Source organism: Armigeres subalbatus, chromosome 2 (genome assembly GCF_024139115.2).
Source record: "Armigeres subalbatus isolate Guangzhou_Male chromosome 2, GZ_Asu_2, whole genome shotgun sequence".
Taxonomy (NCBI): Eukaryota; Metazoa; Arthropoda; class Insecta; order Diptera; family Culicidae; genus Armigeres; species Armigeres subalbatus.
Genome location: NC_085140.1, coordinates 400,964,084 through 400,991,857, shown reverse-complemented (window position 1 = coordinate 400,991,857; position 27,774 = coordinate 400,964,084). Strand labels below are relative to the sequence as shown.

Below are 27,774 nucleotides of genomic sequence, written 5' to 3'. Positions count from 1 at the left end.
GCACTTGCCCATGTGGAAGAGAGAATGCACTTGTTGGATGCACATGTAGATGCACAGTGCATGTTCGTTCATCAACATACAGTACAAGTGGTACTATTCATACATATTCAGTATTGATTTTGAATTCAATCTGATTGTATCATTAATCAGTGTAATTTTATAAGGCAGTCTGTAACGAAATCGAATTCAAAGAACTGGATAAAGTAGGTATAATCGAAAACGTTTAATTATTTACTGTTTCTTATTACTTGGTTTCATACCAATAGGTATTAGCATCTCAATATTAGTGAACGATATTAGTGCATGGTGCATGGTGGTGCATTTTATAGGTTCGGAATCGCTCTGTAGATGCATCAGTCAGAGTATCTCAGATCAGAGTAAGCTGACTGAGAGAGCCAAACCTGGAACCAAAACAAATTCAACCCACACTGACAGAGAAAATGCACCGAACTTGTCCCTGAATCGTTATAGATATCAGACTAGATACAACTCATCCCTTAGGTATAGCTACAGTCACATTTTGCGTTTAAAGCGAGAAACTAGTGCTTCTGTCTCCTCTGGTTGGTGGGACAATCCAAGCGAGAGAGTGTAGTCGATTCGGACGATGACGAGTGTTCTGAATAATTGACCAAGGAAAATTCGTGAAATTTCCAATCCAACACTCAAAAAAAGTAGAAGCCAAGCACTTTGAGGGAAATTCGAAGAGACCCAAATTACATGTTATTGCTCAGGTGATTATTGTTGATTCTGTTCCACTGGGGCTGTTATTACGAGGCATCCGAAGCCACGACAGCTGAGATTTTCCCACAGCATTGCATCGGTTTAGTGCCATGAATTTTTCATCCACGCTGGAAATCAGAAGTGGCATAGGTTATTATTTTCTTTCCTTCAAAGATAGAAGAAAAGTGCGGAACTATTGAACCCCTGAAGAAAGGGTTATATGAAGTAGCAACCGTTGATTTGTGATAAATTTGTCAGATACCCTTGAGTGGTCGATGTTTAATCGATATAAAGTGTCGCCTCCGTGTCTTCCGCAGTTAGGATAGTGGCAATACACTTGATCTACTTTAAAACGCAGAACTTTTGAATTTGGTTTTATTTTTATGGACGATGCATATATTCACAAGAATTTTATTTATTTCATGTTAATATTTTTACGAAATTCTAAGGGAGATGTTTCTATCCTGTGGAAGAAATTTAAGACGCTACCATTCATCCGACTTAACATGAAATAGTGAAAATAGTACGTCGATTTAGGAGTCAAGAAATGAAAATGGCACTTTTTATTGAGAGACTGAGATAGTTTTTCTCTGAGATTTATAAGATGATTTATGAAAAAATGTAACATATTTACTCACATATAACCATGTGCTATCATCGTTGGAAATCATTTCTTTCCACACAATAAGAACAAACGGTTAATACGTACTATACTTCGAACAAAGTACTATACGGGTTAAGTGGGCATTATGAAGAAGCTAGGTAGGGGAGAACAGTGTATAACGCACCCACGGGGCAAAATGGCCTCACTCATTAAATCACTCATATAATCTGTTGTTGGACATTTATGCACGAATATTACCATTACAATTCAATATTAAATATTCATTATTGAACTGCAATGGAAAAATGAGCAAAATCCCTTCATATTCACCTCCACCTTACTCGTAAGATTGTTGTTCAATCAATTAAGAAAAAACAAAGAACCATGCGTTCACTATTATTTTATATGCAATTGAGTTATTTCACACCATCATTTAGGCGTTTTTCACCAGGCCCAGTTTTAAAACATTTTTAAATGCGTTAAAAATTTATGAACATCTTGTTGTTTTGAAGAGGAGATCATTGTGAAATGTAGCTGGTTTTGTAAATTTTGCATCCACACGTTGAAATGGTTCGGTATTCTTACTTGTATTGGTGAAAAATCGAAAAAACTTAAGGGGTGCATTTTGGACTGTTTTCCCCTAAATAGCTAAACGTAGCCTTCATTGATTTTTGTGATTTTTTTTAGCCTAGAAGAGGCTTTTTGCATGTGGTAGCACATACTTGATTTATTGGCGCAAATATATATGAGAATCCATCTGATGGTGTATTTTGTAGTGACAACAAGAACGTAATGCAACGTACACACCAGTCAAGCAGTTTGACGAACATTGACTCCGCCCCCACGAAAACCATTCGGTTGCTGCTTTGTTTGAACGTGTGTGAAGTTGTTCGAACAACCATTTGACAGTTGGCGGCTCGGTTGGAAAAAAATAAAGGCTCCCCCAGACCTAAGCGATTCCATCGCAGCGACGGCGTCGACTAGTCGCCGCGATTCTATCGTTCGGTCGCTGCCGGCTATGTGCTATTTACGCTTCCATCCCTAGTAGCACACATATTCCACATCGGTAACGGCAACTCATATGCAACCGGATTCAGTCACAATTAAGTTGTTGCAACCATGATGTTCTGAGTCTGACTTGTGCTGCTCGGGATACCAACGGCGACAGAATCGCTGTCGCCACGCGATAGAATCGCGTCGCATCGCGTGTGTTTCGCTCTTTTGAAATGTTGGTGCCGAGATGAGAAAATCAAAGTGAGGAGTCGGATGAAAAGTGAAAGTGAGAAGTGAGAGATGAGAAATGAAAAGTGAGAAAAGAGAAGTGAGAAGTGAGCGCTGAGGAGTGTGAAGTGAGAAGTTGAATTTTTCTGGTAAGATCTCACTTCTGTGACAAATGAAAATTTGGAAATTAATCCTTTTTCTTTCCGACTTTCTGCATTCCTCTTTTTGCTTCATTTTTTCTTAGTCTTTCTTGACCTATTATTTTTTTTTTCTTTATTCTCTTTTTCTTCAATTTTTTCCTTCATCCTTTTCCTCTACCCTTTTCCTTATCTCTTTTTTTGTTCACCCTTCCTTTCTTTTTTCTTCCGAAATCATCCTTCATCATCCTTTTTTCTTTTTTATTCTTCCTTTCTCTTTCATTTTCCTTATTCCTTCGTCCCTTGATTGTATAACATTTCACCGAAAACTATTTCGCGGAATTCAGTTTCGCGGTTGAACATTTCGCGGAATAACATTTGGCGGTTTGTAACTTTTCGCGGTACGACATTTGGCGGTTTGTACCTTTTCGCCGAATGACTTTTGGCGGAATGTACCATTTCGCGGAATGCACCATTTCGCGGAATATACTATATATAATAGCCCTGTTTGTCTGTCCGGTGACTAGCCAACCAGACGCTGCACGCAGGGAAATTCTCACAAAAAATAAAATATTTGATAATTCAATTCTTTACTATCAGGTGCAGAAAACAAAATCAGTGACAACCTTAGACAATCAGACACAGTATTTGATAAAAAAAAATCACAGACAACAGACGTTGAAGATTTTGATTTTTCTTAATGCACGAATTAATGAACCGTTTAAATTGAAAAAAAAAAACTTGCCACGGGCGCTACTGCGTCCACAAATAAACTAGTTAATAATAATAGCCTTTGTTCATTCAGCATTCCTAGAATTATTACTTGCGAGGTTTCCCAGGTTACCATTTCTCGTTGAACACGAGATTAACACGTTAAATCTTTTCTACCTAAAAAGCCGAAACAAATTTTTCGATAAATTTCCTGAACCGGGCCAGATATTGAACCAAGCCTCCTTCAGCATAGTCTTGCTTGGAAGCCACGCATCTTCCCGCACGGCTAAGGAAGGCCTCCCAGAATACTTAGAAGCCGGTTTCAAAATTTCAATTGTACCTTATACCGGGCAGATACATCCATTTAAAGAAGACGTTACCCCTCCTTTCGCCTTATACCGGGCACACGCGTTCATTTAAAGAAGGCATTATCAACTCATTTCGCCTTATACCGGGCAGATGCATCCATTTAAAGAAGGCGTTACCTCTGCCTTTGCCTTATACCGGGCAGACACATTCTTTTAAAGAAGGCATTATCAGCTCCTATCGCCTTATACCATTTAAAGAAGGCGTTACCTATGCCTTCGCCTTAAACCGGGCAGACGCATTCTTTTAAAGAAGGCATTATCAACTCCTTTCACATTATACCGGGCAGATGCTTCAATTTGAAGAAGGCGTTACACCGCACTTCGCCTTATACCGGGCAGACGCGTTCTTTTAAAGAAGGCATTATCAACTCCTTTCGCCTTATACTAGGCAGATGCATCCATTTAAAGAAGGCATTGCCCCTCCCTTCGGCTTATACCAGGCAGATGCATCCATTTAAAGAAGGCGTTACTTCTCCCTTCGCCTTATACCGGGAACACGTGTTCTTTGAAAGAAGACATTAGCAACTCCTTTCGATTTATACCGGGCAGTAGATATGGTGGGGTTTCAGGTTTTGAAACTCGCAACCCGAATCAAACCCGAACCCGATTTGTTTGGGTCGGATTCAGGTTTGAAAAATTAGTACAATATCGGGTTCGGGTCCGGTACGGGTTTAAAAAATAAAATACTGAAAATTATTTTATTCAGTTTTGTTAATTGTGAGGTTAGTTCTTTGTTTGGGCTGACATTTTTTTTCAATTTAAAGACAACCAGAAAATATCTAGTTTGAATTTTCCGGGGAAAACTCGGGTTCGGGTTGGGGTTTGTATAAGATCAAAAAAAATGGCCTGCATTTCATGTAATTAAGCAGAAATCGTTAAATATTTGAATGATAATTATTCTAACTGAATTCCGCCAAATGGCATTCCGCGGAATGATTTTCGGTGAAAAGGTACATTCCGCGAAATGTCTTTCGGAAAAAAGGTTCATTCCGCGAAATGTGTTTCGGAGAGTTGATACATTCCGCGAAATGTCGTACCGCGAAAAAAAATTCCGCTAAATGTTTTTCGGCGAAATAGTATACAACCTATGGCTACTGCTTCTGCCTCATACGCAGGAGGTCGTGGGTTCAATCCCAGGTCCGTTCCATTCTCCTACTTTGAATCTTTCTCTATACTTCTCATGTTCTAGCAATCGCTAGAACTGGAAATGGAATTCCATACCGTTTCCATTACTATTCCTATACCTTCAACTTGAGTAACAGTAATCTGCTAAAATTGGAAATGAACTATAGAGCTCGTTTCCTACATCCAATTAGAAATTTCATCAGTTGCTTTCTCCTATCTATCACATTGGCAGCTCGTTAACCAAGACATTCTGCATGAACAAATTCTGCATGAACTCGTGGCAAGCGCAGAGGTATATTCGGCTTGCAGTGGGCGAGTGATTGCACCATCATTTCCTCTCCCTTCCCTACATTGACTTGCATTCTGACGTGGCAGGCGCCAGTATGACCTAACAAATGAGATCACCAGTACTTGTACATTGAAGATGTGTGCTAGTCCCAAGCAAACATCTGTTGGTTCCCTGTGCAAGAACAGCTGATCTGGTCATAATGGAGTAGCAACTACGAGCAGTCAATCAAGCTCAAGCTCAAGCTTACTTCTTCATCTTTTCTTCTTCCTTATTTCTTTTTGTCTTATATCTCACCACTCATTTCTACGAGAGATCGACAATGACGGTGATATTTGAGGTTATGGCTTTCAGTCTTCTTATGCTCAAAAACGGGTTTTACGTTTTTATCCGACGTTTCGGTTACATATATTGTACCTTTATCAAGGAGTTAGCTAAGTTCCTTGTTACTGGTATCCGGATAAATTCAAATTCTTCAGCCCCTACCGACAAATAGAGGGGGCGATTATACATAAAGTTGTGACAATACGTTCTATGCTAAGACAATGTAACAATGAAACGGGACTTAGTTAACTCCTTGATAAAGGTACAATATATGTAACCGAAACGTCGGATAAAAACGTAAAACCCGTTTTTGAGTATAAGAAGATTGAAAGCCATAACCTCAAATCTCACCACTCACTTCTCACTTTTCATCTCGCTTCTTACATACCAATTATCATTCCTCACTTCTCACCTCTTGCTTCTGTTTTCCTCACTACTCACTTCCTACTTCTAAACTTGCAACAATCGCATCTCACTTCTCACCACTCACTTCTCATTTCTCACTTCCCACTACTCACTTCTAATTTGATACTGCACACATCCGGCAATTATGCGGCCAAACGGCATTCGGCCAAACGGCATTCGACCAAATTACTAAGCCATATTTCTATTTGATATTTTGGAAAAAATTGAAGTAAGGTAAATATCGAGTAAGGGAGAGTTTACTGTATGATGATATTTACGGTAAATTATCCTATACTGCGGCTCCATCAAGTGTTATATACGCCTGAGCCTACCAAATAAACGCATTGAAGAAAAAAAATCAAATCACTTCGTGGTATCGTGTGCTTGGTATGTTCAGAAATACATTTGCACGCTCTATTCGGAAGTGATGCTGCGATAGTTATTTTAACCTCGCGATTTCATGTTTTAAAACTGTCAGTATTAAATATATTAGGTACCTCTTTCTGGCGATAATTGAATGGTTGTCATGTCATGCACAATAAAGGAAAAAAACAGACGATCCAAAACAGTAAGTAAAAGTTTGCTATTCGTGAGCTGTTTTTTAGCAATTCAATAATAGCTAGGATTTCGCAGGTGCACACTTATTCAAATTGAAGTCTAGACTTTATGTTGTGTGTTTGGATTTAAATTTTGTTCATACTTGGTGTATGGTCGTTGATTTTTTTTTAAAGATTGCTAACAATAGTCGCACTCTGTTTCAATTTCATCCTATATCGTGATAACGCTCTTAATTAGTCATATACCGGGTAAGCTCTTGAAACAACTCTTGACTGCGACTGACATGCTACCCAAAGTTGCTTGTTGGGGAATAGGAATTTGGGGAAAATGTTTCTGGGGAATGGTTTCATTCGGGGAATTGGTTTTCGGAGAATTGTCGTTCAATCGATCTTTAAACCATTTTATGTCTAACGTCCGTCAATTATCGTCAATTCTCGGATACTTATTCAAAAGGACGTATGTGATTTTGTAAACAAAGATTCAAACGTCGATTTGACCAATCTGATGACACACTCATGCAAATCAACACCACCAACAGGTAGCCGAAGCTTCCCCCTATCTGTCTATGGTGATGGTTTGCGTGGGAGGGTTATCAGATCGGACAAATCGACGTTTGAATCTTTGGTTACAAAATCACATACGTCCTTTTGAATAAGTACCCGAGAATTATACCTAACGCAAATTACGCCTAACTTCTTTATGGCCTATCGTTTATTATCGTCTGACGTACTTATGCTTATCGTAATTTGGCTTAATGGAGTATACACTTACATTGGTTTGTTTGTGTAGAAGAATACACTTGAAGCGACACATCATGTAGAATAATATTGGATGGATCTCGCCAAACGCAAACCGAAATCCGATGAAAATCGTTAAGTTTATGTATCCTCCAAAAAACTGATCCTATAATATTTTTCTGGGCAGGACAACAAATATGAGAGTACCGTGATGAACTTATTTTTAAGACAAAAAATCACGTTAATAAAGTATTAAAAAAACAAATGTAAGAAACTTGACGACTCCGTTTGCAACCACTTTTGCCTTATAAGAAGGGGACGTGGAATCAATCCCAGGCTCGTTTCTTTTCTTCTTTGTATCTTTCTCTACGTTCTACCAAAACGAGACTATCTCCTTCTTCTTATTGATATTACATCTTACTGGAGTATTGCCGCCTTGCTGCTTAGTGTTCATTTAGCACTTCCACATTTATTAACTGCAAGGTTTTTAAGCCCGGTTGGTTACCATTTTTACATTCATTCACTAAACGGCGTATACGCCTATAGGTTGCTGCGTATCTGTTTATAGAAATGTTTTATAGTCGATTTGAAATATGTCCCTTTTGATTGTGTATGAAACATTTCAATAATCAGATACGCAGCTGTTTACGCTGTTAAGTGAATAACCCTAATAAGGCTAACACTATGATACTTTTATGTCCATGCCAACTCGAAAATTTCCTAGACTGCACCGGAAATCGAACCCAGCCACCTTCAGCATGGTCTTGCTTTGTAGCCACGCATCTTACCGCATGGCTAAGTAAGGCCCCCAAAACGAGTCCTACACTGAGAAAAATCGTTATATGTAGAAAATATTTCTTGAACTCGCATTTTTTGTTCAATTTGTCTATTTGGATATTTACAAGATGATTCCACACATAAATTCAATGATTGCTATGATTTTTTTCATAGATGAAAAAATTCACAGATGTGTCCAAGAATTGTATATTTATGACAGCGAAAACCGTATTTCGAAAAGTCCAATCCGAATGAGTATATATTCCGAAAGCAAAACTCGGTCAACCAGCCCCTGTCTCCCCTATTATAATAGTCCATCAATACTCAATAGGGGCCGTCCAGAAACCACGTGGTCATATAGGGGGGGAGGGGGGGTTTGGAAAATGACCACGATAAGCCACATGGGGGGAGGGGGTGTTGCTCTCGAACCACGTGGTTTTTTTAACACGAAAATTTTGGTAAATAACAATAGCGGTGTAAAAATACAAATCATCAAAATTTAATGATTTAATCATTAAACGCAAAGCGCATCTTAGGGCCGATGCCCACGTAGCGTCTTTTTCAACTCGGTGTTAAAAAGAATTTAGCATTAAGCATCGAGAAAACTCGGTAACGCAGCGTCGGTCGCAACGCCGATCCATATCTGAGTTATTTGGCCAACTTAGCTTTAGATCATATTTCCATAAAAAAATAAACGAAAAAACAGGTTGCGTTTCAGTCTCAATTTTCACCAAAAAATGGGGAAGAAAAATGAAAAATATTTTTAAAATTCCGCCGCAGATGGTTTTGGCATCACGCCGCCGACATTTTTGCATCAGCGGACTACAGCTACAATTTTGAAAACTGTTCATGTTTTTGCAATAATTCAAGAAAAATCTTCAAAAGAATGTCTTGTGGATATTCAGGAAAAATCCAGTAAAAAAATTTCCTGTAAAAACTTTGACCTTACTTCATACAATCCTGATAAAGTGCTAGCATTCAGAATGTTTTTGATCAATTCTCTCTGGAAAATTTTGCTTGTAAATTTTGCTACAAATTGGTCATGAAAAAAAAACAAAATATCGCCAGTGTAAATGCCGAAAAAAATTCCATGTGAATTCTGTCTGAAAATTCAAAACAGTCTCGTGGGAAATACCTACATATAATTTTCGGTGGAAAAAATGTTCATATTTTCATTTTTTTTTTACATTCTAATGAATTGCTTCGACAAGTTCTTCCGAATCTTCACCAGAAATTCTATTTCATTTCCAAAATAAGTTTTTCGAACATTTTAGGGAGTGCACTTCAAAATGTTTAGTCTCCAGTTAGCCTTACGAGCAAAGGCATAGGATTGCCAATCCGGAGATGACGAGTTCGATTCTCGTTCCTGTCTAGGATGTTTTCGGGTGTCAAACATTGTCGACACCCTAGGTATAATGTATCCTTCGTACTTGCTACACAAGATATATAATCGTACAATTGCTGGCATTTAAAACTTTCAATTTATAACTGAGGAAATGCTAATAGAATAAACTAAGTTGAAAAGCAGACCAACTTCCAGTTGGAATATGGAGCCATAGAAGAAGAAGAAGACTCTAAATTTTTCAAGAAAAAATCTTCTGAATTTTCATGAGAAATTAAATAGCCAATGCCACATGAAACACTTTGATATTACCGTTTTTGGATTTTTGTTTTCAAATTTGGAATTTTGAATTGAAATTTTTTACGCTCTTTGTGAATTCTATCACATTTTTTAAATTTTCCAAATATTTTTTTTATTCGAGGCATTATTTAGAATTTCCACGGAAGAGTCTATGGATTATCTTCAAAAAATACTTTGGATTTTCAAAGAATAAATCTTTAGAATTCTCAAGGTTCGTGTTTTTTTAATTTGCACCATAAATTCTTCCAAAATTTCATGGGAAATTCATTCTTCTTCGGAAAGTCATTTTGATTTCTTTGTAGGTTCAGCTAAACATTGCTTTAAATCTTTACCATGCAAAGAAGCACAAGAAATGATTTAAAAATTTTAAGGAATTTTCACATCAGAAGATTTTTTTTTGAAAAACGAAAAAAAAATTCCATTGGAAATTTAGAATTATCTTTATCTAATCTTTAGAGATTCTGTAAAAAAAGTAAGCTGGATTTTTTTCTAATTTATACCGGAAGTTCTTCGGAATTTGATGTTTATTGGAATTTTTATCGTAAATATGCATTTAGGATCCTTCTACGGATTCTTCTAGTTCTTCAAAAATTTTACCGAACCTTTTTTTAGGAACTTTTCCACAGAATTTCGAAAAAAAAATCGTTGAAATACTGAAGATTTTTCTTCTAACTATTCTGAAGGGTTTCCCTTGCAACTCCAGAATAATTATTCTTGAAAATTAGGAAGATCTTGGAATTTAAAATTCATCCAAGCAATACATGTAGGCAAATATTTAGGACTAAGAAGCCTAGTTCTTATGATATTGAATAATTAGGCTAATTGATCGAAAAATTTAATAATGCACCTAATTAGAACATTTAGGTGCATTTTTAAATTTTCCGATCAATAATGCACAAAACTATAGTAGTGCGTATGAAAAAGGTTATGACATAGAGAAGTTTGCATTTAAAAAATCAACATGAAATTCTAAATAAAATGTTTAGAACTAAGAAGAGTCCGGCGATATGAAAAAAAGTGGAAGTGTTCCAGAAAAAAACACTCCAATTCCTAAAACAATCTAGGGTGATAAATAGTGTTATAATAACGATTGAAATTGAATTCCAAAACAAATCTCAACCCTTTCATGACGGATGGGTCATATATGCCCAGCGTTTTAGATTATCTATTAAATCACAAAAGAGAGCTAGACCACCATTTTCTTCAGTAAAATTGTTCATCTAGATATTGGTTTTACAGAAAGAAATATGGGAGCTCAAATTTGACTGACCCTGAAAACTCAGTTATCCGAAACTTTGGGAAGATTTCGATTCTAAGAGCATGCAAATGAAGTTGAAATGTTTGAATCATTCTGAACACTCAGATAAGATGGGTCATCCTGAACGTTAAGCCAGTGATTGCTCTCAAGTTCAGCCCACGACTTCTCGGGTGATCAATCATGACATTTGTAATGTCCTCATCATCGGTATGTACCCAATCCGATGAAATATGCATATGATCCTAATTTCCATTAACATGAGATCTAAGAGACAAGGTACCCAAAATTATCTTGAGTCAACATCAAGCTGCACAATGACTATGCCTTTTTTGTAGGGCCTTAGAAGCACTGGGTTCACGGACTTGAATGATTAAGTAGTTCAAACATTACGACTTCCAGGACGTTTTTTAAAACCTAAAAGTTTTGTATAACCTAAGTCGAGTCAAGTACGAAACACTGAAGACGACCTTACTGTTGAGGTCGAAATACGTATCTGTCAAAGTACAATCAAGTGGTGGAATTAAATGGGAAGGTACAAACTCGTCTTATGACAAGTAAAGACATTCCATTAAAAAGCTCAACATATTTTTTTTAACTAAAAAGTCTGTAGTAGCTTGTACAAATAACAATTGTCATATCAACCCAATGGACCTAACGGGATATAATATCATACATCATTCATAATTTGGTTAATTGGATAAATCGAATGATCCGAACTTCAAAATGATAATTGATCTATAATACATTCATTCTTCTATGAGTCGCTTATGAAAAGACCATTGACTGAAGCATATTCGAGATATGGAATAGAAGTTCCTTGGGAAATTATTCGAAAGACATCAGAGTGACCGAGAAAATATGTTTAGTATGGCATCATTGGATTCCACGAGTCAATGTCAAAATAAAATTTCAATGAAGAATTAGAAATGTTGAGAGATGAGCCAGCTCTAGATTATTTATTAGAGAAAAAATAGAAATTTTCCATAATAGAATTGGAAATTGCCAATAAAGAAATCAGGGTATGAGTATTAAAAAAATGTAGAATTACTGCAAATAATGCAAAATTTCCATAAACAGTTGAAAATTTTCCACAAAATAATAATAAATTAGCACTTGTAAAAGTAAAAATTTCAATTATGTATTTAAAAAAATCACCAATAAAGAAATTAAAAAATATAGGGATATTTTGGAAAATTTCTTAACCATTACAAATTTTTCTCGAAATTTTTATAACATATTCGCGAGTCCGCATTTTTTGGTATCCTCCTGATGCATCGAAGGTATGCGAGTTCTAGATAACCTAATACCTGATACACATTACAACATGATAACATCATAAAAATCTTCGAAATAATGAAAATTTATAATTTCCATGCTGGGTTTTAGTTTGATATTGAATCAGTTGAAATTGTCCATCTTCAAAATTGATCGGAACCATATGTTTTAGTTACATAGGAACCACGTGGTCAAAGGGGGGGGGTCTGCCAAATGACCACGATAGACCACATGGGGGGGGGGGTTGAAAATCTTCAAAAATATGACCACGTGGTTTCTGGATGGCCCCATATGAAATATGCAATTTTACTTACCTTCTGGTCTTTTACCGTGCATTTATTGCATATTACATACTATCAACCAACCTGCAATTTACTAAGCCACCCTAATCTTCCGCACTATACCCGTTTGCAGATGATCGCGCAAACAAATTAGCGAAGTGGATCAGCGACAATCACACATCCCCATACGCTGCGAACACACAGCGGCAACCCATCTACGTACCGGAGAGAAAGCGAAAGCGACGAGGAGGAGACATAAATCCCAAACCACACTTACCTACGCGCATTTAGGCGAATCTTCTAGCGAGTACCATCATCAGTCTTACTTCGCAGCTCGCTCCTTACGGGTTCAGTGGTGTGATTTACTCCAGCTCTGTGGAATTATCGTAGGACCGCGCACCGACAAGAGGGCCAGCTGATCTTCGCCATCAATCGTCAGTATTTCTAGTGGATTTTGTTCAGAAAGCCTGTCTAGTTAAATTTGCAATCATGGTAAGTGAAGTATAAATAATAATAATAATAATCATCATCATCATCATAACGAGTCATACAGTTGTTATAAGTAAATGAAGAGTGTGACTTCTTATGAGGTAGTTCAATTATGTAAGTCAGCAAAATTATGATGATAATATGAGACAGTTCAAAGGTGTTTGGATCATTGCCAAGGTTTTCGAGATATATCGTAGCAATTTGCCAGCGAGGCAACCTTGAACCTTGTCGTCAGGGCCGTTGATATGCCAGCAGTCGATGTGCGTTCTTCTGAAGGTCTCGGTCACTACCTATGAGTTTTATAACAATTTCTAAAAATAATATCATTAGACCATTGTCGGGCGGCGACCGGCTGCTGTGGCGGGTGATGCTGTGAATGAAAAACAAAACGCGCGGCTTTGAGTTTTCGATGGGTTGCATGGGCGCTAGTCGAATGCGAAAAGTGAACCATTAATATCCGGGATTTTACTGTATAGCATTGCACAATTCTCTGTCACGGGTCAAATGAATTCAAGAACGATCAACAATGAATAAATATTTTTACTCTATCTTAAAAGATGGCGTGAGCAAAAATACACACCGAATGGATTAAAAATTACAAAATATGTTTAACCGTGTAGAGGTAGATCCGAATGTGATAAGCTAGCTTATATTTAATCATGCTTTGCTATTCGTAATTGTGGGAGTCAAACGCAATGGGGTGCAAGTGACAAAAACTTCGTTTTGAGAAAAATATGGTGTGATGCTTTTCAATATTTTTTCGTTCTTTGCTAATCGTATGGAAGTTCAATTTTTTTTTATAAATGACGTACAAACTATATCAATACCCTTACAGCTCTCTGCGTCGAACTCCCTCAATTAATTATCATGTCGCCTCTAATTTGCTATTGCGAGAATCTTGAGACAACATTTGATCTTGGGATGATTTGTTTATGAAATGTTTGGAATTTCATGGGCATCCATGCACATAGGTTCAAATGTAAAAAAAGGATCAATGGTCTATTTTCATGAAACTTGACAATAAGTATTATAATGACCATTATAGCACTTAAATAAGTTGCATGAAGTACATTATACAGCACTCATTTGGTTGCAGCAATGGAAAACGAACAATGATTTCACTATGATTTCATTTTGCTCAATTAGATTTGTTGAGTAGCCGATTAGTAATCGAGTACAGCACCGAAATCCGTCCACCTCATAAATCATAAATTGGAGGGGATTCTAGATAAGATAATAAAGATAATAAATTATTTATCTCATCCGGTTCATATGCTTGATCATTGGCCATTGAAATAGAAGTAGGCTTTGAAATTAAAACAATATAAATCAAAAACTAATCGCAACCCAGAAAACCGAATTTTTAGGTGTCATTTATAAGTTTTTTTTGGTGAACACGTATCAAAAATGACTGTGTTTAAATTGCAAATCGTAATGAAAACAGTAAGCTCAATCTTCTTGTTCTATATACATAAAAATGAATTTCTGTCTGTCTGAATAGACTCGGAAACTACTGAACCGATCGGCGTGAAAATTCGTATGCAGAGGTTTTTGTGGCCGGGGAAGGTTCTGAAGATGGTTTGAGACCCCTCCCGCTTTGGAAAGGAGCCCATACAAATGAAACACCAATTTCTTCACAACTCGAGAATTAATCAAACGAATGGAACTAAATCTGGTATGTGGAGCTTTTAGAAGGAAATATATGTTTCTGTGGTGATTCGAAACTTCTCCCCCTTCTGGAAAAGAGGGCACCCATACAAGTAATACAAAAATGTCTGCATAACTCGAGAACTTATCAGAGAATAAATCAATTTTAGGCGAAACGAGGTTCGTCGGGTCTGCTAGTGAAACATAAATCAAAAGGTTCGCTTCTCAAGGTGCTTACTAAACTATCCAAAGTTGAGTCCATCACTCTGCTTTATTTTCAATATATAGTCCAAAAATAGCTGTACGGATTTTGATTCTTTGATTATACGAATTCAGGAAGTGTTTTTTTTCTAGGGTAGGAGGTTCGGTTGTGGGCGTATCTACAGCGTATCTACGTATCTTTTGACAGATAACAGATGCTGTCATTCTGACAAACGTTATTAGTTTGCTATTGTAACATGATGTTTTGTGCTCAATATCAAACTGGATGGGGATCTCTACTTTGAACTAGGGACAAATAAATTTTTTACAAAAAAAAACAACACGAAAGTTTTTTTTGCCTTTTTCAAAGTGTCATAAATTGAAGTGATTTAATTCAAAAAGTGAGTTCCAATGCATATTTATACAGTAAATTTAATCTATTTTGAGGCTCAATGACGATTGCCAATAAAATTTTAGGGCGATTTTTTTTCTTCATTTTTCAAAAAGGCTGCGAAATTCGGCTGTGGGCATCTTTATTGGTTCGGTTATGGGCACCCTTATTTTATTGACAAATCATTCAATATCGTTTTTAAATGACGTTTTTATGCAGTTTTTATAATTATTTAGACATAATTGATTGAAATAATGTATTAAATTCATATTTTTGTTCTTTGGGTACAAGTTATTAAATCCACACTTTTTGGAACAAATCGTTGACTGATTTGCTTGCAACAAGTTGCATTCGACGGGGAATCCTGTCGGTTCTCAACCTGGGGTACATTCGCTGGCCCTAGGGGGTACCTCGGACAAAAATGCGTAATGGCGGACGTATTACATTTCCAATCAAAACTCATTGATAAAGTATTGATAATTGTGTTTTTTTTTATTTCAAAAAATTATATTGGACATAATATACAATGCGATCAATAAATCCCAATTGAATCCTGCCTTCCACAATCAGCACAACGTATGTAGGGCTGCGGAACAGAAGATCAAACGAACAAAACGGCTCGGAAGCCTCTTTTCAAAAGGCTCGGAAGCCTCCTTTCAAGAGGCTCGGAAGCCTCCTTTCAAGAGGCTCGGAAGCCTCCTTTCAAGAGGCTCGGAAGCCTCCTTTCAAGATCCTTTCAAGAGGCTTGCAAAGCCTCCTTTCAAGAGGCTCGGAAGTTTTCTTTCAAGAGGCTTGGAAGCCTCCTTTCAAGAGGCTCGGAAGGCTCCTTTCGAGAGGTTCGGAAGCCTCTTTTCGAGAGGCTCGGAAGCCTCTTTTCGAGAGGCTCGGAAGCCTCTTTTCGAGAGGCTCGGAAGCCTCCTTTCAAGTGGTTAGGTTGCCACCTTTCAAGAAGCTCGGAAGTCTACTTTCTAGTGGTTAGGAAGCCTCTTTTCAAGATGCTCGGAAGCCTCACTTCAAGGAGCTCGGAATTGTTCTTTCAAGAGGCTCAGAAGCGTCGTTTCGAGTTGCAAAGGAAGCCTCCTTTTAAGTGACTCGAAAACCGTCTTCAAGAGGCTCGGAAGCCTATCTAGAAGAGGTTCAGAAACCTTCAATCAAGAGGCGCGGAAACCTACTTTAAAGGGATTCAAAAGCTGGAAGGAGCTTCCCTTCAAAGGCCTCGGAATTATTTTTTTCAAGAGGATTGGAAGCCTTCTTTCGAGAGGGGGTACCTCTATTAATGCAAAAAGTTCGAAGGGGTACCTCTCAATTGACTATTAGAATGAATAAACTATTCCTTTTCTTTAAATCTGGGTGGTTTCTATTCATGCTTCTTTATTTTTAGCTGAGTTTTCAAGAGTGCCCACAATCGAACCACAAAATTGAAATGTCCAAAATTGTCAAATTTGCAAAATTGTCAATTTTTTTTTCAAACCGATGAAATCAAACTATTTTTTTCGCTAGTAGTAAGGTTATTAGTCTAGTTTTCCATTGGTATACAAATGTGGGAATAAGATCAACTAGGGCCAAAGTTATGGATCAAAGACAAAAGGGTGCCCACAACCGAACCTCTTCCCCTACTGTTTTATCATGTTTTCCATAATTTCTAATGAGTAAAAGTGAAACACTTAAAAAATAGAAACCGTCGTGCACCTATACTGCCGCTAACCGCAAGTCGAGCACATCTGTATATGGAGGCCCATATACAGATGTGCTCGACTTGCGGTTAGCGGCAGTATACTGCCCATGGTTTCATAGTTGACGTAACAACCATTGCATTTTTGCATGTAAGTCAGCATGTAAGTGGAAAGTCAACAAACTTTCCAATCCAAAAATGTCTTAGACCGAACCGGGAATCGAACGCAGCCACCCTCAGCATGGTCTTGCTTTGTAGCAGCGCATCTCACCGCACGGCTAAGGAGGGCCAAACGTTCATGTGCAGTATTCAAATTAAAGCTTTATTTTAGTTATTGTTAAAAAAGAGTGTAAAAGAGTAGCAATTCGGTGCAAAACTTGATTTATCAGCAGTCTTATTATTTTTAGAATTTGTCGAATATTTGAAACGTACTTCACAATTCAAGTCTTTTCATAAAAACACCCAGTTTTTTTACGCGATTGGATTTAATTTTTCGGTTAACTTAAGCTTTCATTTTAAATACCACCTGAATTTGTCTTTGATTTTTTGTGATTTTTTTCTTGAGGTTAACTCATTGTTTCATTGACGCTGAAGGTCTTAATCGACTAATACCAAACCGTGCAAAAAAACCTGGAGAACATATTAAATTATTAGCAATAGATGGATCACGCAAACCTCGTTGAAAGTTGCAATCTTCATGACGCTTTGTCACACAACCCATCAATCACCAATTGTCACAACTTTTCCATACCAACATTATTTTCTATCGTACAATACGTTTTGCCTCGAATCACCTGACCACGTTTCGTCATATGCGAAATCATTGCTAAATTGAAAACATGAACGGAACCCGTGGCTGTCACCCCTCGCAGTTATTCATGTGTCACCAGATGGCGATGGAACACGAGTCCAAGCAGAAAGAACAAACGGCTTCCGCGCCACAAACACCCACCCTTGAGAACGTAAGTTGCATGAGACCATCGCGAGACGAAATTTTCTTTACTCTATTTTGGCGAAAACAAAACACTAAACCGTGAGCCATTGCATTGGTATTCATGCAACTTAACCTATTATTTGGACTAGTGCCTCTGTACCGCTTGCTTTATTCACTCATTTTTGAGTTTTTTTTAAATCGGGTTTTAACTTCTTCAAGCGTAATCCGTTCATATTAAATGGCGAATTCGTATGTTTGTGATTGACAACCAATAGAACCTGATATTTTTCTTCATTTTTTATATATCAGTCGATGCGCGATGCCAACGTACCAATCATCTGGGTCCTCGGAGGACCTGGTTGCGGAAAAGGAACCCAATGTGAGAAAATTGTTGCCAAGTACAATTTCTCACACTTCAGCACCGGTGATCTGCTGCGCGAAGAGGTTGCTTCCGGTTCGGACAAGGGCAAGGAACTGCAGGCGATGATGAAGCAGGGCATTCTGGTACCGAACGAGGCCGTATTGAAGCTGCTGGAGGCTGCCATGGCAAAGGCCTTGAGCAGTACCGTTGGCTACTTGATTGATGGGTAAGCAAGAATTTTGTACAATGTAGCAGATCTTGAACAAAGGCACGTTTCTTTTCAGATATCCTCGTGAACCGGCACAGGGTCCCGAATTTGAGAAGTTCATCGCTCCAGTCGATATCATTCTGTACTTTGAATGCTCTAACGTAAGTTTATTGAAAGAGACTAATCTTTGTGCACTAGAATAACAGTTGCAATGATCCAAAATTTGGCCATATCGTGTACATACTGAATGTAGTTATCCAGGTACGGATCTATGATGTACTTCATCTTATAGTGTACTCCCTGTCCATCCTTTTCAACAATCGAACAAATGCTAACAATCCTGTAACGCGAAAAATTGTATCCCCTAATACGGTCCTTAATCACTTTCGCAATCTTTTGACTCATCTCGAGATTCTTCTCCGGGTTGTAGATCCACTTTACAAGATCTCCATCCTCGTCGCGGATGATGAACTGCGATCGAATTACCTTCTGCATCATGGCTTTGATCTTGTCGATGCTAAATGGAGGAGTTGCGATAATTTTATTCTCTTCTTCCTTATTGATGTACGTATTGAGATCCTTGGACACATCCTTGTATTTGCTCTTGCGATTACCTAAGGCTGCCGTCAAAGTTTCGGAGAATCGCATACTCTGCGAAACGGGAGTTACTCCCCTGTAAAATTTCAAAATCTAATGATATCCATAAAAAGAACAAAGCATTTCTTACTGTTTTCCACCACAGACTTTAAGTGAGCCCCAAACAGCCATCACGATTAAAAAAAAACACGCGTATCGAAACAACAATGGGTATCAATTGGACTGGGATGCCACCAACAGTGTTGTAAAGAATTTATCGATTTTCTCGCGCGCTGCTGGCACCGTGAACAGCAGCTGTATGTGCATGAAAGCTCAAACCCGGAATGATGCACCAAAAGTGCAGCAGTTAGAGTGAAGGCTACGAACTGTTTTCGGTGTAGGCAGAACAGTTGCACGAAAATGCATCTGACTTTGAACGGATGGTGTTTGAAATTGACCTATCAATTAACGCCTGGCATGTGCTTCGTGTTTCCGTAGTTCTTTCCCAGGTGTTCGGTTGTAGCGTTCAATGCAGTCGATGACTTGTTTATATTATTGTAATAGGGGTGTTTTCGTCAGGTAATCGAAGGATGACACTATGGATTTTGATATAAGATTACGTTCTCAAACATAGGACTCCATATTCATCTCTCGCGCTGTTTCGTCGATGTTTTCTTCTTATTAATGTAGCAAATTGCTTTAGTTTTCAAAAGATTTAATGGTTTGGGATGATAAATGATGCTTTCGTCTTGCACTACTAGCAACAATAACGGTTGTAGCTTTTGAAATAATTGAGTTGAATATGAAATAGAAAATCGATGAAGAGAAATCGATCAATACTGTTACGCCCCTCCTAAGCGCGAGATCTTATTTAGAAACAAAAAATAAATATGGCATCGATACGATCCGTTATCTATGAAAATATTCTAAAAACATCATAATCGTTTAAAGTGTTGAAAGTTTCGGCGATCCAAGTATAGAAGCATGTATTGGTATCATCATTTTCAAATGCGATTCTCGATTGACTTCCATTCTTGTTTTTCTCTAGTTTCTCATAATGTTAAATAACAGAATCATAAATATGGCAGTCACAAAATTCCTTATAACAAAAAGTTATAAAAACATTCTAGAAATTGAGCACTGACGGTGTTAAACTAGGATATGATGGGGCACGAGACCCACCAAATTAAATATGTTTCCATAAATTTGATTAGGCAGGTGTGCCAGTTTTGGCTATACAGTTAGTGGTCGTATCACGATAAGGGTCGATGTCCACGTAGCGGTTTTTTACGCTGCGTGCACGAAGCGTTCACGCAGCTTGATGCCCACGATGCCCACGGGCCTAAAGTCGATTTCCACGATATTCTCTCAGCAAATGGCTGATGTCTAGGCGTTACATAACAGTTTAACGATTTGAAAAACAGATAATCTTTTTAGTTTTCATGCAAACTACATAATTCTTAAAATAAGTTTCAAAACTAGGAGTACATGTACCAGTTACGGCCATAGTGTTCCTCAGTTGGCCATAGAGATGTACCAGTTATGGATTAATGGTCCATTTCATTTGATTTATTTAGTATACAACTAAACAGATAACACTGAATCAACAATTACACGCCACAATACACGGTTCGAGGCCGCATCTCTCCATCCTCGAATGCACCCCACACTCGTCAAGTCGTTTTGCACCTGGTCTGCCCCCACCTTGCTCGCTGTGCTCCACGCCGTCTCGTACCTGCCGGATCGGAAGCGAACACCATCTTTGCAGGGTTGCTGTCCGACATTCTTAAAACATGTCTTGCCCATCGTACCCATCCGGCTTTAGCTACCTTCTGGGTTCGCCTTAGAGCTGGGCGAGCTCGTGGTTCATTCTTCGCCGTCTCTCACTGTCTTCTTGCACGCCGCCAAAGATGGTCCTAAGCACCCGTCTCTTGAATACTCTGAGTGCTTGCAAGTCCTTCTCGAGCATTGTCCATGTTTCGTGTCCGTAGTGGACTACCGGTCTTATCAGCGTCTTGTACATAACACATTTGGTGCGGTGGCGAATCTTTTTTGACCGCAGTTTCTTCTGGAGCCCGTAGTAGAGCCGACTTCCATAGATGTTGAGCCTTCGTATTTCACGACTAACATTGTTATCAGCCGTTTGCAAGGATCCAAAGTAGACGAATTCCTCGACCCGTCTATCGTAACACTGCTTCCCAGACGGGCCCTGTCGTGCTCGGTTCCGCCCACTAGCATGTACTTTGTCTTCGATGCATTCACCATCAGTCCAATTTTTGTTGCCTCACGTTATAGGCGGGTGCACAGTTCTGCCACCTTTGCAAATGTTTGGCCGACAATGTCTATGTCATCCGCGAAACAAATAAATTTACTGGATCTGTTGGATCCAGCTGTGCGGTAAGACGCGCAGCTTCAAAGCAAGACCATGCTGAGGGTGGCTGGGTTCGATTCCCGGTGCCGGACTAGGCAATTTTCGGATTGGAAATTGTCTCGACTTCCCTGGGCATAAAAGTATCATCGTGCTAGCCTCATGATATACGAATGCAAAAATGGTAACCTGGCTTAGAATCCTCGCAGTTAATAACTGTGGAAGTGCTTAATGAACACTAAGCTGCGAGGCGGCTCTGTTCCAGTGTGGGGATGTAATGCCAATAGAAGAAGAAGAAGAAGAAGGATCTGTTGGATCTACTGGAGTGTTTGCCCGAAATCCTCACACAATTTTGCACACCATCCACCGTTGCTTTGATCAGTTTGGTATACTTACCAAGGAAGCTGTTCTCGTCCATAATTTTCTATAGCTGTAGGTATGCGGTCTATACTGGCGTATGCTGCTTTGAAATCAATACACAGATGGTGCGTTGGAACCTGATATTCACGGCGTTTTTGAAGGATTTGCCGTACAGTAAATATCTGGTCCGTTGTTGAGCGGCCGTCAACAAAGCCGGCTTGATAACTTCCAACGAACTCATTCACTAATGGTGACAGCCAACAGAAGATGATCTGGAAAATCACTTTGTAGGCGGCATTAAAGATGGTGATCGCTTATAAGTTCTCACACTCTCATATGGGGCATATAACCCCTTCCTTCCACTCCTCCGGTAGCTGTTCAGTTTCCCAGATTCTGACTATCAGTATGTGCAGGCAAGCTTTTCCGGGCCCATCTTGATGAGCTCAGCTCCGATACCATCCTTACCAGCTGCTTTATTGGTCTTTAGCTGTTGAATGGCATCCTTAACTTCCCTCAAGGTGGGGACTGGTTGGCTTCCATCGTCCGCTGAACTGACGTAGTCATCTCCTCCGCTGCCTTGACTTTCACTGCCTTTACTCTCAGTGCCATTTAGATGTTCTTCGTAATACTGCTTTCATCTTTAGATTACCACACGTTCGTCCGTCAAGATGCTCCCATCCTATCCCGTGGACGAAGCCTTTGCGGGATGCGTTGAGCTTCTGATAGAACTTGCGTGTTTCTTGAGAACGGCACGGCTGTTCCATCTCCTCGCACTCTGTCTCTTCCAGGCGGCGTTTCTTTTCCTGAAAAAGGCGGGTCTGCTGTCTCTGCTTCCGTCTATAACGTTCCACGTTCTGCCGGGTAACTTGCTGTAGTGCGACCACCCGCGCAGCGTCCTTCTCCTCCAGAATCTGTCTGCACTCTTCGTCGAACCAATCGTTCCGTCGACTTCGTCCCACATACCCGACGTTGTTCTCCGTTGCGTCGTTAATGGCTGCTTTAACTGTATTCCAGCAGTCCTCAAGAGGGGCCCATCGAACTCACCCTGTTCCGGCAAGGCTGCCTCGAGATGCAGCGCGTATGCAGATGCGACATCAGGTTGCTTCAGTCGCTCTAGGTCGTACCGCGGCGGTCGTCGGTACCGAACATTGTTGATGACGGATAGTTTTGGGCGCAGTTTAACCATCACCAAATAGTGGGCAGAGTCGATGTTAGCGCCACGATGTGTCCTGACGTCGATAATGTCGGAGAAGTGCCGTCCATCAATCAGAACGTGGTCGATTTGTAATTCTGTCTGCAGTGGTGATCTCCAGGTGTACCGATACTGGAGGCTGTGTTGGAAGTAGGTGCTGCGAATGGCCATATTCTTGGAGGCGGCGAAATCAATTCCCAAGTAGCACCGAAAACATAACTTTGATTAGGCGTATATGAAATTAGTCTAAAACTAGTCGTTGAAGTGCACGACAAAACAAATATGTCACAAAGTTGTCTGGACAGTCAATTCAACATTACTTGTTTGTAGCAAACTAGTTCTTTTCCAGTCTTGATATCATTGAGCAACAAGAAGTTCGTTTTGAGTAAAATATTAGTCTTTCCCTGGTATGCGCAAACAAGTTTTGTTTGCAATGAACTTCTATACAAAATGTTTCTTGGACTGCACTTCTAGAACCTTTTTGGTACATTTTTACTTTACATCGGATAGCTTGCGCTAATTATTTTGATTGTATTCTCTGAAAAATAAGACGGGAACGAAACACTTCAGAACAAATTTAATTATTAGTCTTCACAATGTGAATTAAGGTGTTACTGAAGAGTAGCGGCAGTTCGTTTTATATGTACGACATTTCTCAGATTCTTTTACAGCAAGGACCTAAAGGCAAACAAGTATCATTGGGGTTATTAATACATTTGAATTTGAACATTTATGTTTTCGAATAGTTATAAGTTTCTAACGACGAGATTTGTGTAAGCAAATTTGGTATAGGGCAAAATGTTCGCGGCCAATACTTCGTGGATTTGAGTTCGATACTCTAAATAGCCATACATGTTTTTTTGCACTACATATATGTTTCAATTTGTTTCTTGAAACATATTTTGAAATCAAAGAAAAATTATGTTGCATAGGCTCCACCTTCTGCGCTTTTTCAGTCTTACAGAAGTATAAAATAGTCTCCAATATTAAGACACAGTACTTGTGCGTTTGTCGTACAAAAGCAATATTATATCATATGGAACAAATTGTGTTACTTGGGTTAGTCGTAGGCTTTTTTCGTTCGTCAGCCGGTGAGCGCTGAACTTTTCAATAGTCGGTCTAAACTCCTCCTCTTGGCCAACCTGAGCGTTCAAATCTCCTATGTTTTGACGTCGTTGCTTGAGCAGCTGTCGTAATCACGTTCCAGCTGCGCGTAGAATGCATCCTTATCATCAATAATACTTCCGGAGTGTGGGCTATGGACGTTGATTATGCTGAAGTTGAAGAACCGGCCTTTGATCCTCAACCTGCACATTCTCTCGGTGATCTGCCACCACCCGATCACGCGCCTTTGCATATCGCCCATCACTATGAAAGCTGTTCCCAGGTCGTGTGTGTTGCCGCAGCTCTGATAGATGGTATGATTACCTTTAAACGTTCGCACCATTAATCCTTTCCAACAAACCTCCTACAGCGCTACGAGGCCGAATTCACGATCCTTGAGCCCATCGGCGAGTATGCGTGTGCTCCCGATGAAGTTGAGAGATTTGCAGTTCCACGAACCGAGTTTCCAATCGCTAGTCCCTTTTCGTAGCAGTGGTCTTCGCCGATGGTTCCGGTCCGTACTCTCTTGTTGATTATTCGTTGCGTTTGTTTGTTTTATAGGCTGGCTTGCAGGGCCTGACACCAAACCCCCTAAATTTCCGGAGGACCATTCCTCCTTATTCCCGGTGGATCATGGTGCACAGTTTCACTTAGAGTCCCTCACTGGCACTCGGACGATGATCAGCCGCCCCTAACATGGAGAACAGACGCTGTTGTGACCGCTCTTTACATGGAGAACAGACGCTGAGTAAGATTTGCACCTCCGGAGAGGAACGAACCCCTTCCTTCCCTGTCAGCATACGACCATAGTTCCCACCGGGGTTGGTGACCCGATCTTCCCTAAGGTTGCTCGTATCCCGGCCAGCATCACGAGGAGGTAGGGATAGGAGTTGCTGAGTAAGAGGCTGAGGACCGCGAGATTTTATCCCTTCAGGCACGCGAAGTACCAATGGTACGCTTTACCCAGCATTTGCCGTGCCATTAAAATGTTTTCAAAAAGTGTATATAATCAGTAAAATCGTTAATAATCTACCTATTACCATTGATTCTAATAAAAAGTTTGGCATTAACATTCATGTTAATGATTTTATGTTGCTATAGTTTTTTCAAACACACTTATATTAATTTGAGGCGTAGAATTTGCTGGTAGGCATTGCATATTTCGTAAATATGAAAAAAGAAAGAAATAAAACACTTAGGAATATTATTCAAGATCACGTCAGTAATGACGTATTTGGAGCATAATAATACAGTTAAAACCCCTTGTCTACGGCAATCGAGTAATGAAATAGTAGGTTAAGGACAAGCATCTCGGAATCCAAAACAAAATTAACTCGCGTTTGATTCCTAGATTTTCTGCATTCTGTACTTCCGCATCTATAGGAACACCCACAACTATCGGATAATCGGATTATTTGCCCTATTTAATGTAAATAAACATCGCTCACAAGCACTGAACGCTAAGATAAACACTTATTCCACTGTTTAACCGTGGAAGATACCCGCCAAATTGTTTAAATTTGATAAAATAACTAACAAAAATATGTAAACAAACCTATTGTTGACTAAGGAACATCAGACATTCTTTATCCCCTTAATGGACACAGTATATAAGGCAGATTTTGAGGCTTTCCTTAGTCGTGCGGTAAGATGCGCGGCATCAAAGCAAGACCATGCTGAAGGTAGTCCGATACGGTCTAGGAAATTTTCGGGTTCGAAATTCTCTAGACTTTTCTGGGCATAAAAGTATTATCGTGTTAGCCTCATAATATACATACAAATGCACAAATGGTAATCTGGCTTACTCTAGCAGCACACATGTTCCACATAGGTTGCTGCAGCTCATATGTGTTCAGATTTAGTCGCAATTAAATTCAGCAATGTGATAGCGCGGTAGTTGCTACAATCCAACTTATCGCCCTTTTTGTAGATGAGAACTGCTCACATTCGCCGTCATTCCAGTAGATTCTCTGATCCGGGGGCACCGTGCCAAGTGCAGCGGTTTCGGTGCTTCCAATGGTGGATTGAATATCTCTGCAGCCATCTTTAAGAGAAGCTGCATCAGAAATTCCTTCGTAAGTTTCTTCGAAATTTTTTTCGCGAATTGATTATCTCGTTTCAGAGAGCGAGTAATGGCGCTTAAGCCTAGGCATAAAGGCCAGGACATATGGGAGAAATACTTGTGTCCCATCCCTGGAAGATTGATCAGCAAGGAGTGACACTTATCTTCTTAGCAATGTCATTCCCAACGACATTTTTTCATACACCTCCTGAATGTGGAACGGTTGATACGGTTGTCTCATATTTATGATATGCTGCCAATATTAATGCTGACAAGATGCTCGGAAATAAAACCGACATTTCCAGGATGTTTTTCATTACTGGCTGTGATGATGATTTTTTGTTCTAATATTTCTCTAGAAAACCTTGAATAAATTAATCCTGAAACTTCGCCCAGAAAACACGATGCAGGAATAATTTAGAAAGTATTACCGGAAATCCTTTTAGATATTCCTCCAGGGCACTCCAGGGAACTTCTGGACGTGCCGGTAGCTCCTCCAGGAAATCCCTTGGAAATTCTAAGAAACAGTTTTAGTAAATTCTTTGGAATTTACCTCCAGAATTCCATAGTTTCAGTGGAAGTTCTAAGGAAATTTTTGAAGGTTTTCTTGAAGAATTTCTGGAAATGTCCGACGAAAATTCCAAATGGAATTTTTGCAGGTAACTCTGAAGCAATGCTTGAAACAATTTCTGAAGAAGTTCCTAGAAAAAAACGAATAATAGCCTAGACTTAGTCCTTCCTAGAAAAAAATAGCCCCCCACCTAGTATTTTGAAAGTTTTTTTTGTCTTATTTATTAAGAAGACCCTAGGATGGCTCGTCTCCGGACAATTTTTGAAAGTTAATTGATATCAGTTTTCAACAAATAAGATATTGTACTGAAAAGTTTGAAGACAATAGAGTTACCTCCTAAATTCAATTTATCATAACGAAATGAGAGGAAGACAAATGGTCTTGTTTCTTAGTTTTGAGTTTTTTTTATCTCTAGTAAATAATAAAAATAAGTACACCAAAGCGTCGGATAGTAGACGCAATACCCATTTTAGCTAGTTTGAAGTCTGAAAGAGCCGAAAAAAACGTCGTCAATAAAGTAAAATAGTCGAAAAAACAATTAATTCTTGTTGGCATAATGTACTTAGATGTTTTAAATATGATTTTCCACTACATTTTCATTATTTATTTATTTATTAATTTCCATAAATCTGATTACCATGTCAGGAAACCCTGGTAGCCAGAATCCTGAAGCGTGCTGCGGAGTCAGCCACTGTCCGTGCTGATGACAACGAGGAGACCCTAAAGACTCGCATCGCCACTTTCCGGGAGAATACTGAGAAAATTTTGGTTCAATACCCAACCCAGCTGAGAAGGGTAACCTTAAAGTATATTGCCGTTTTCCGATTCTATTTCATCACGCGTTAATATTTTCAGATCAATGCCGAGCGTGCTCCAGCGGAAATCTTCGCCGATGTAGAGAAGTACATTGACGAGCTGCTGGCCACCAAGGGAAAGAAGGCCTAAGTGCGGACCGGACTACACATTCGACGTAATTTTTAACAAACACTGTAACAAAAACACGGGTGCTGTTGCTGAACTGGTGCACTAAAACCTTGTGCTTGCTGGGTATATTCATTAGATCGAAGTTATTGTTGTTATCAAACTATCAATTAAATTGGCCAAATTAGATCACGCTTACAAAAAGCAATAAGTTTTCGAAATTATAAATATTGTCATTTGAAATGGATAATTCACCCTGGGTGAATTACAGCAACAGGTAACAATAAC

At 39.1% G+C, this 27,774-nt stretch overlaps 2 protein-coding genes across 4 annotated transcripts in view; one reads left to right on the top strand and one right to left on the bottom strand.

Moving 5' to 3' along the window:
• LOC134213291 (adenylate kinase isoenzyme 5) overlaps window positions 1-1,383 on the bottom strand; it is a 69,979-nt gene extending 68,596 nt beyond the window's left edge. The window contains exon 1 of the mRNA XM_062692222.1: window positions 1,359-1,383. Within this exon, the coding sequence (XP_062548206.1) occupies window positions 1,359-1,368 (10 nt within the window). The 5' untranslated portion in view covers window positions 1,369-1,383. The remainder of the gene's footprint in view (window positions 1-1,358) is intronic.
• LOC134213293 (adenylate kinase isoenzyme 1) lies at window positions 75-27,554 on the top strand. Of its 3 annotated transcripts, none has more exons than XM_062692228.1 (7): window positions 75-203; window positions 12,563-12,921; window positions 17,702-17,791; window positions 18,073-18,350; window positions 18,409-18,493; window positions 27,211-27,360; window positions 27,421-27,554. In XM_062692228.1, exons 2-7 carry the CDS (start codon window positions 12,919-12,921, stop codon window positions 27,508-27,510), a joined length of 696 nt encoding a protein of 231 aa, XP_062548212.1. In that variant the 5' UTR covers window positions 75-203; window positions 12,563-12,918; the 3' UTR covers window positions 27,511-27,554. The 3 variants fall into 3 exon arrangements, with proteins under 3 accessions (XP_062548212.1, XP_062548211.1, XP_062548213.1); XM_062692227.1 differs by lacking the exon at window positions 75-203 and adding an exon at window positions 520-731; XM_062692229.1 differs by lacking the exons at window positions 75-203; window positions 17,702-17,791 and adding an exon at window positions 525-731.
• Window positions 27,555-27,774: the final 220 nt, after the last annotated feature.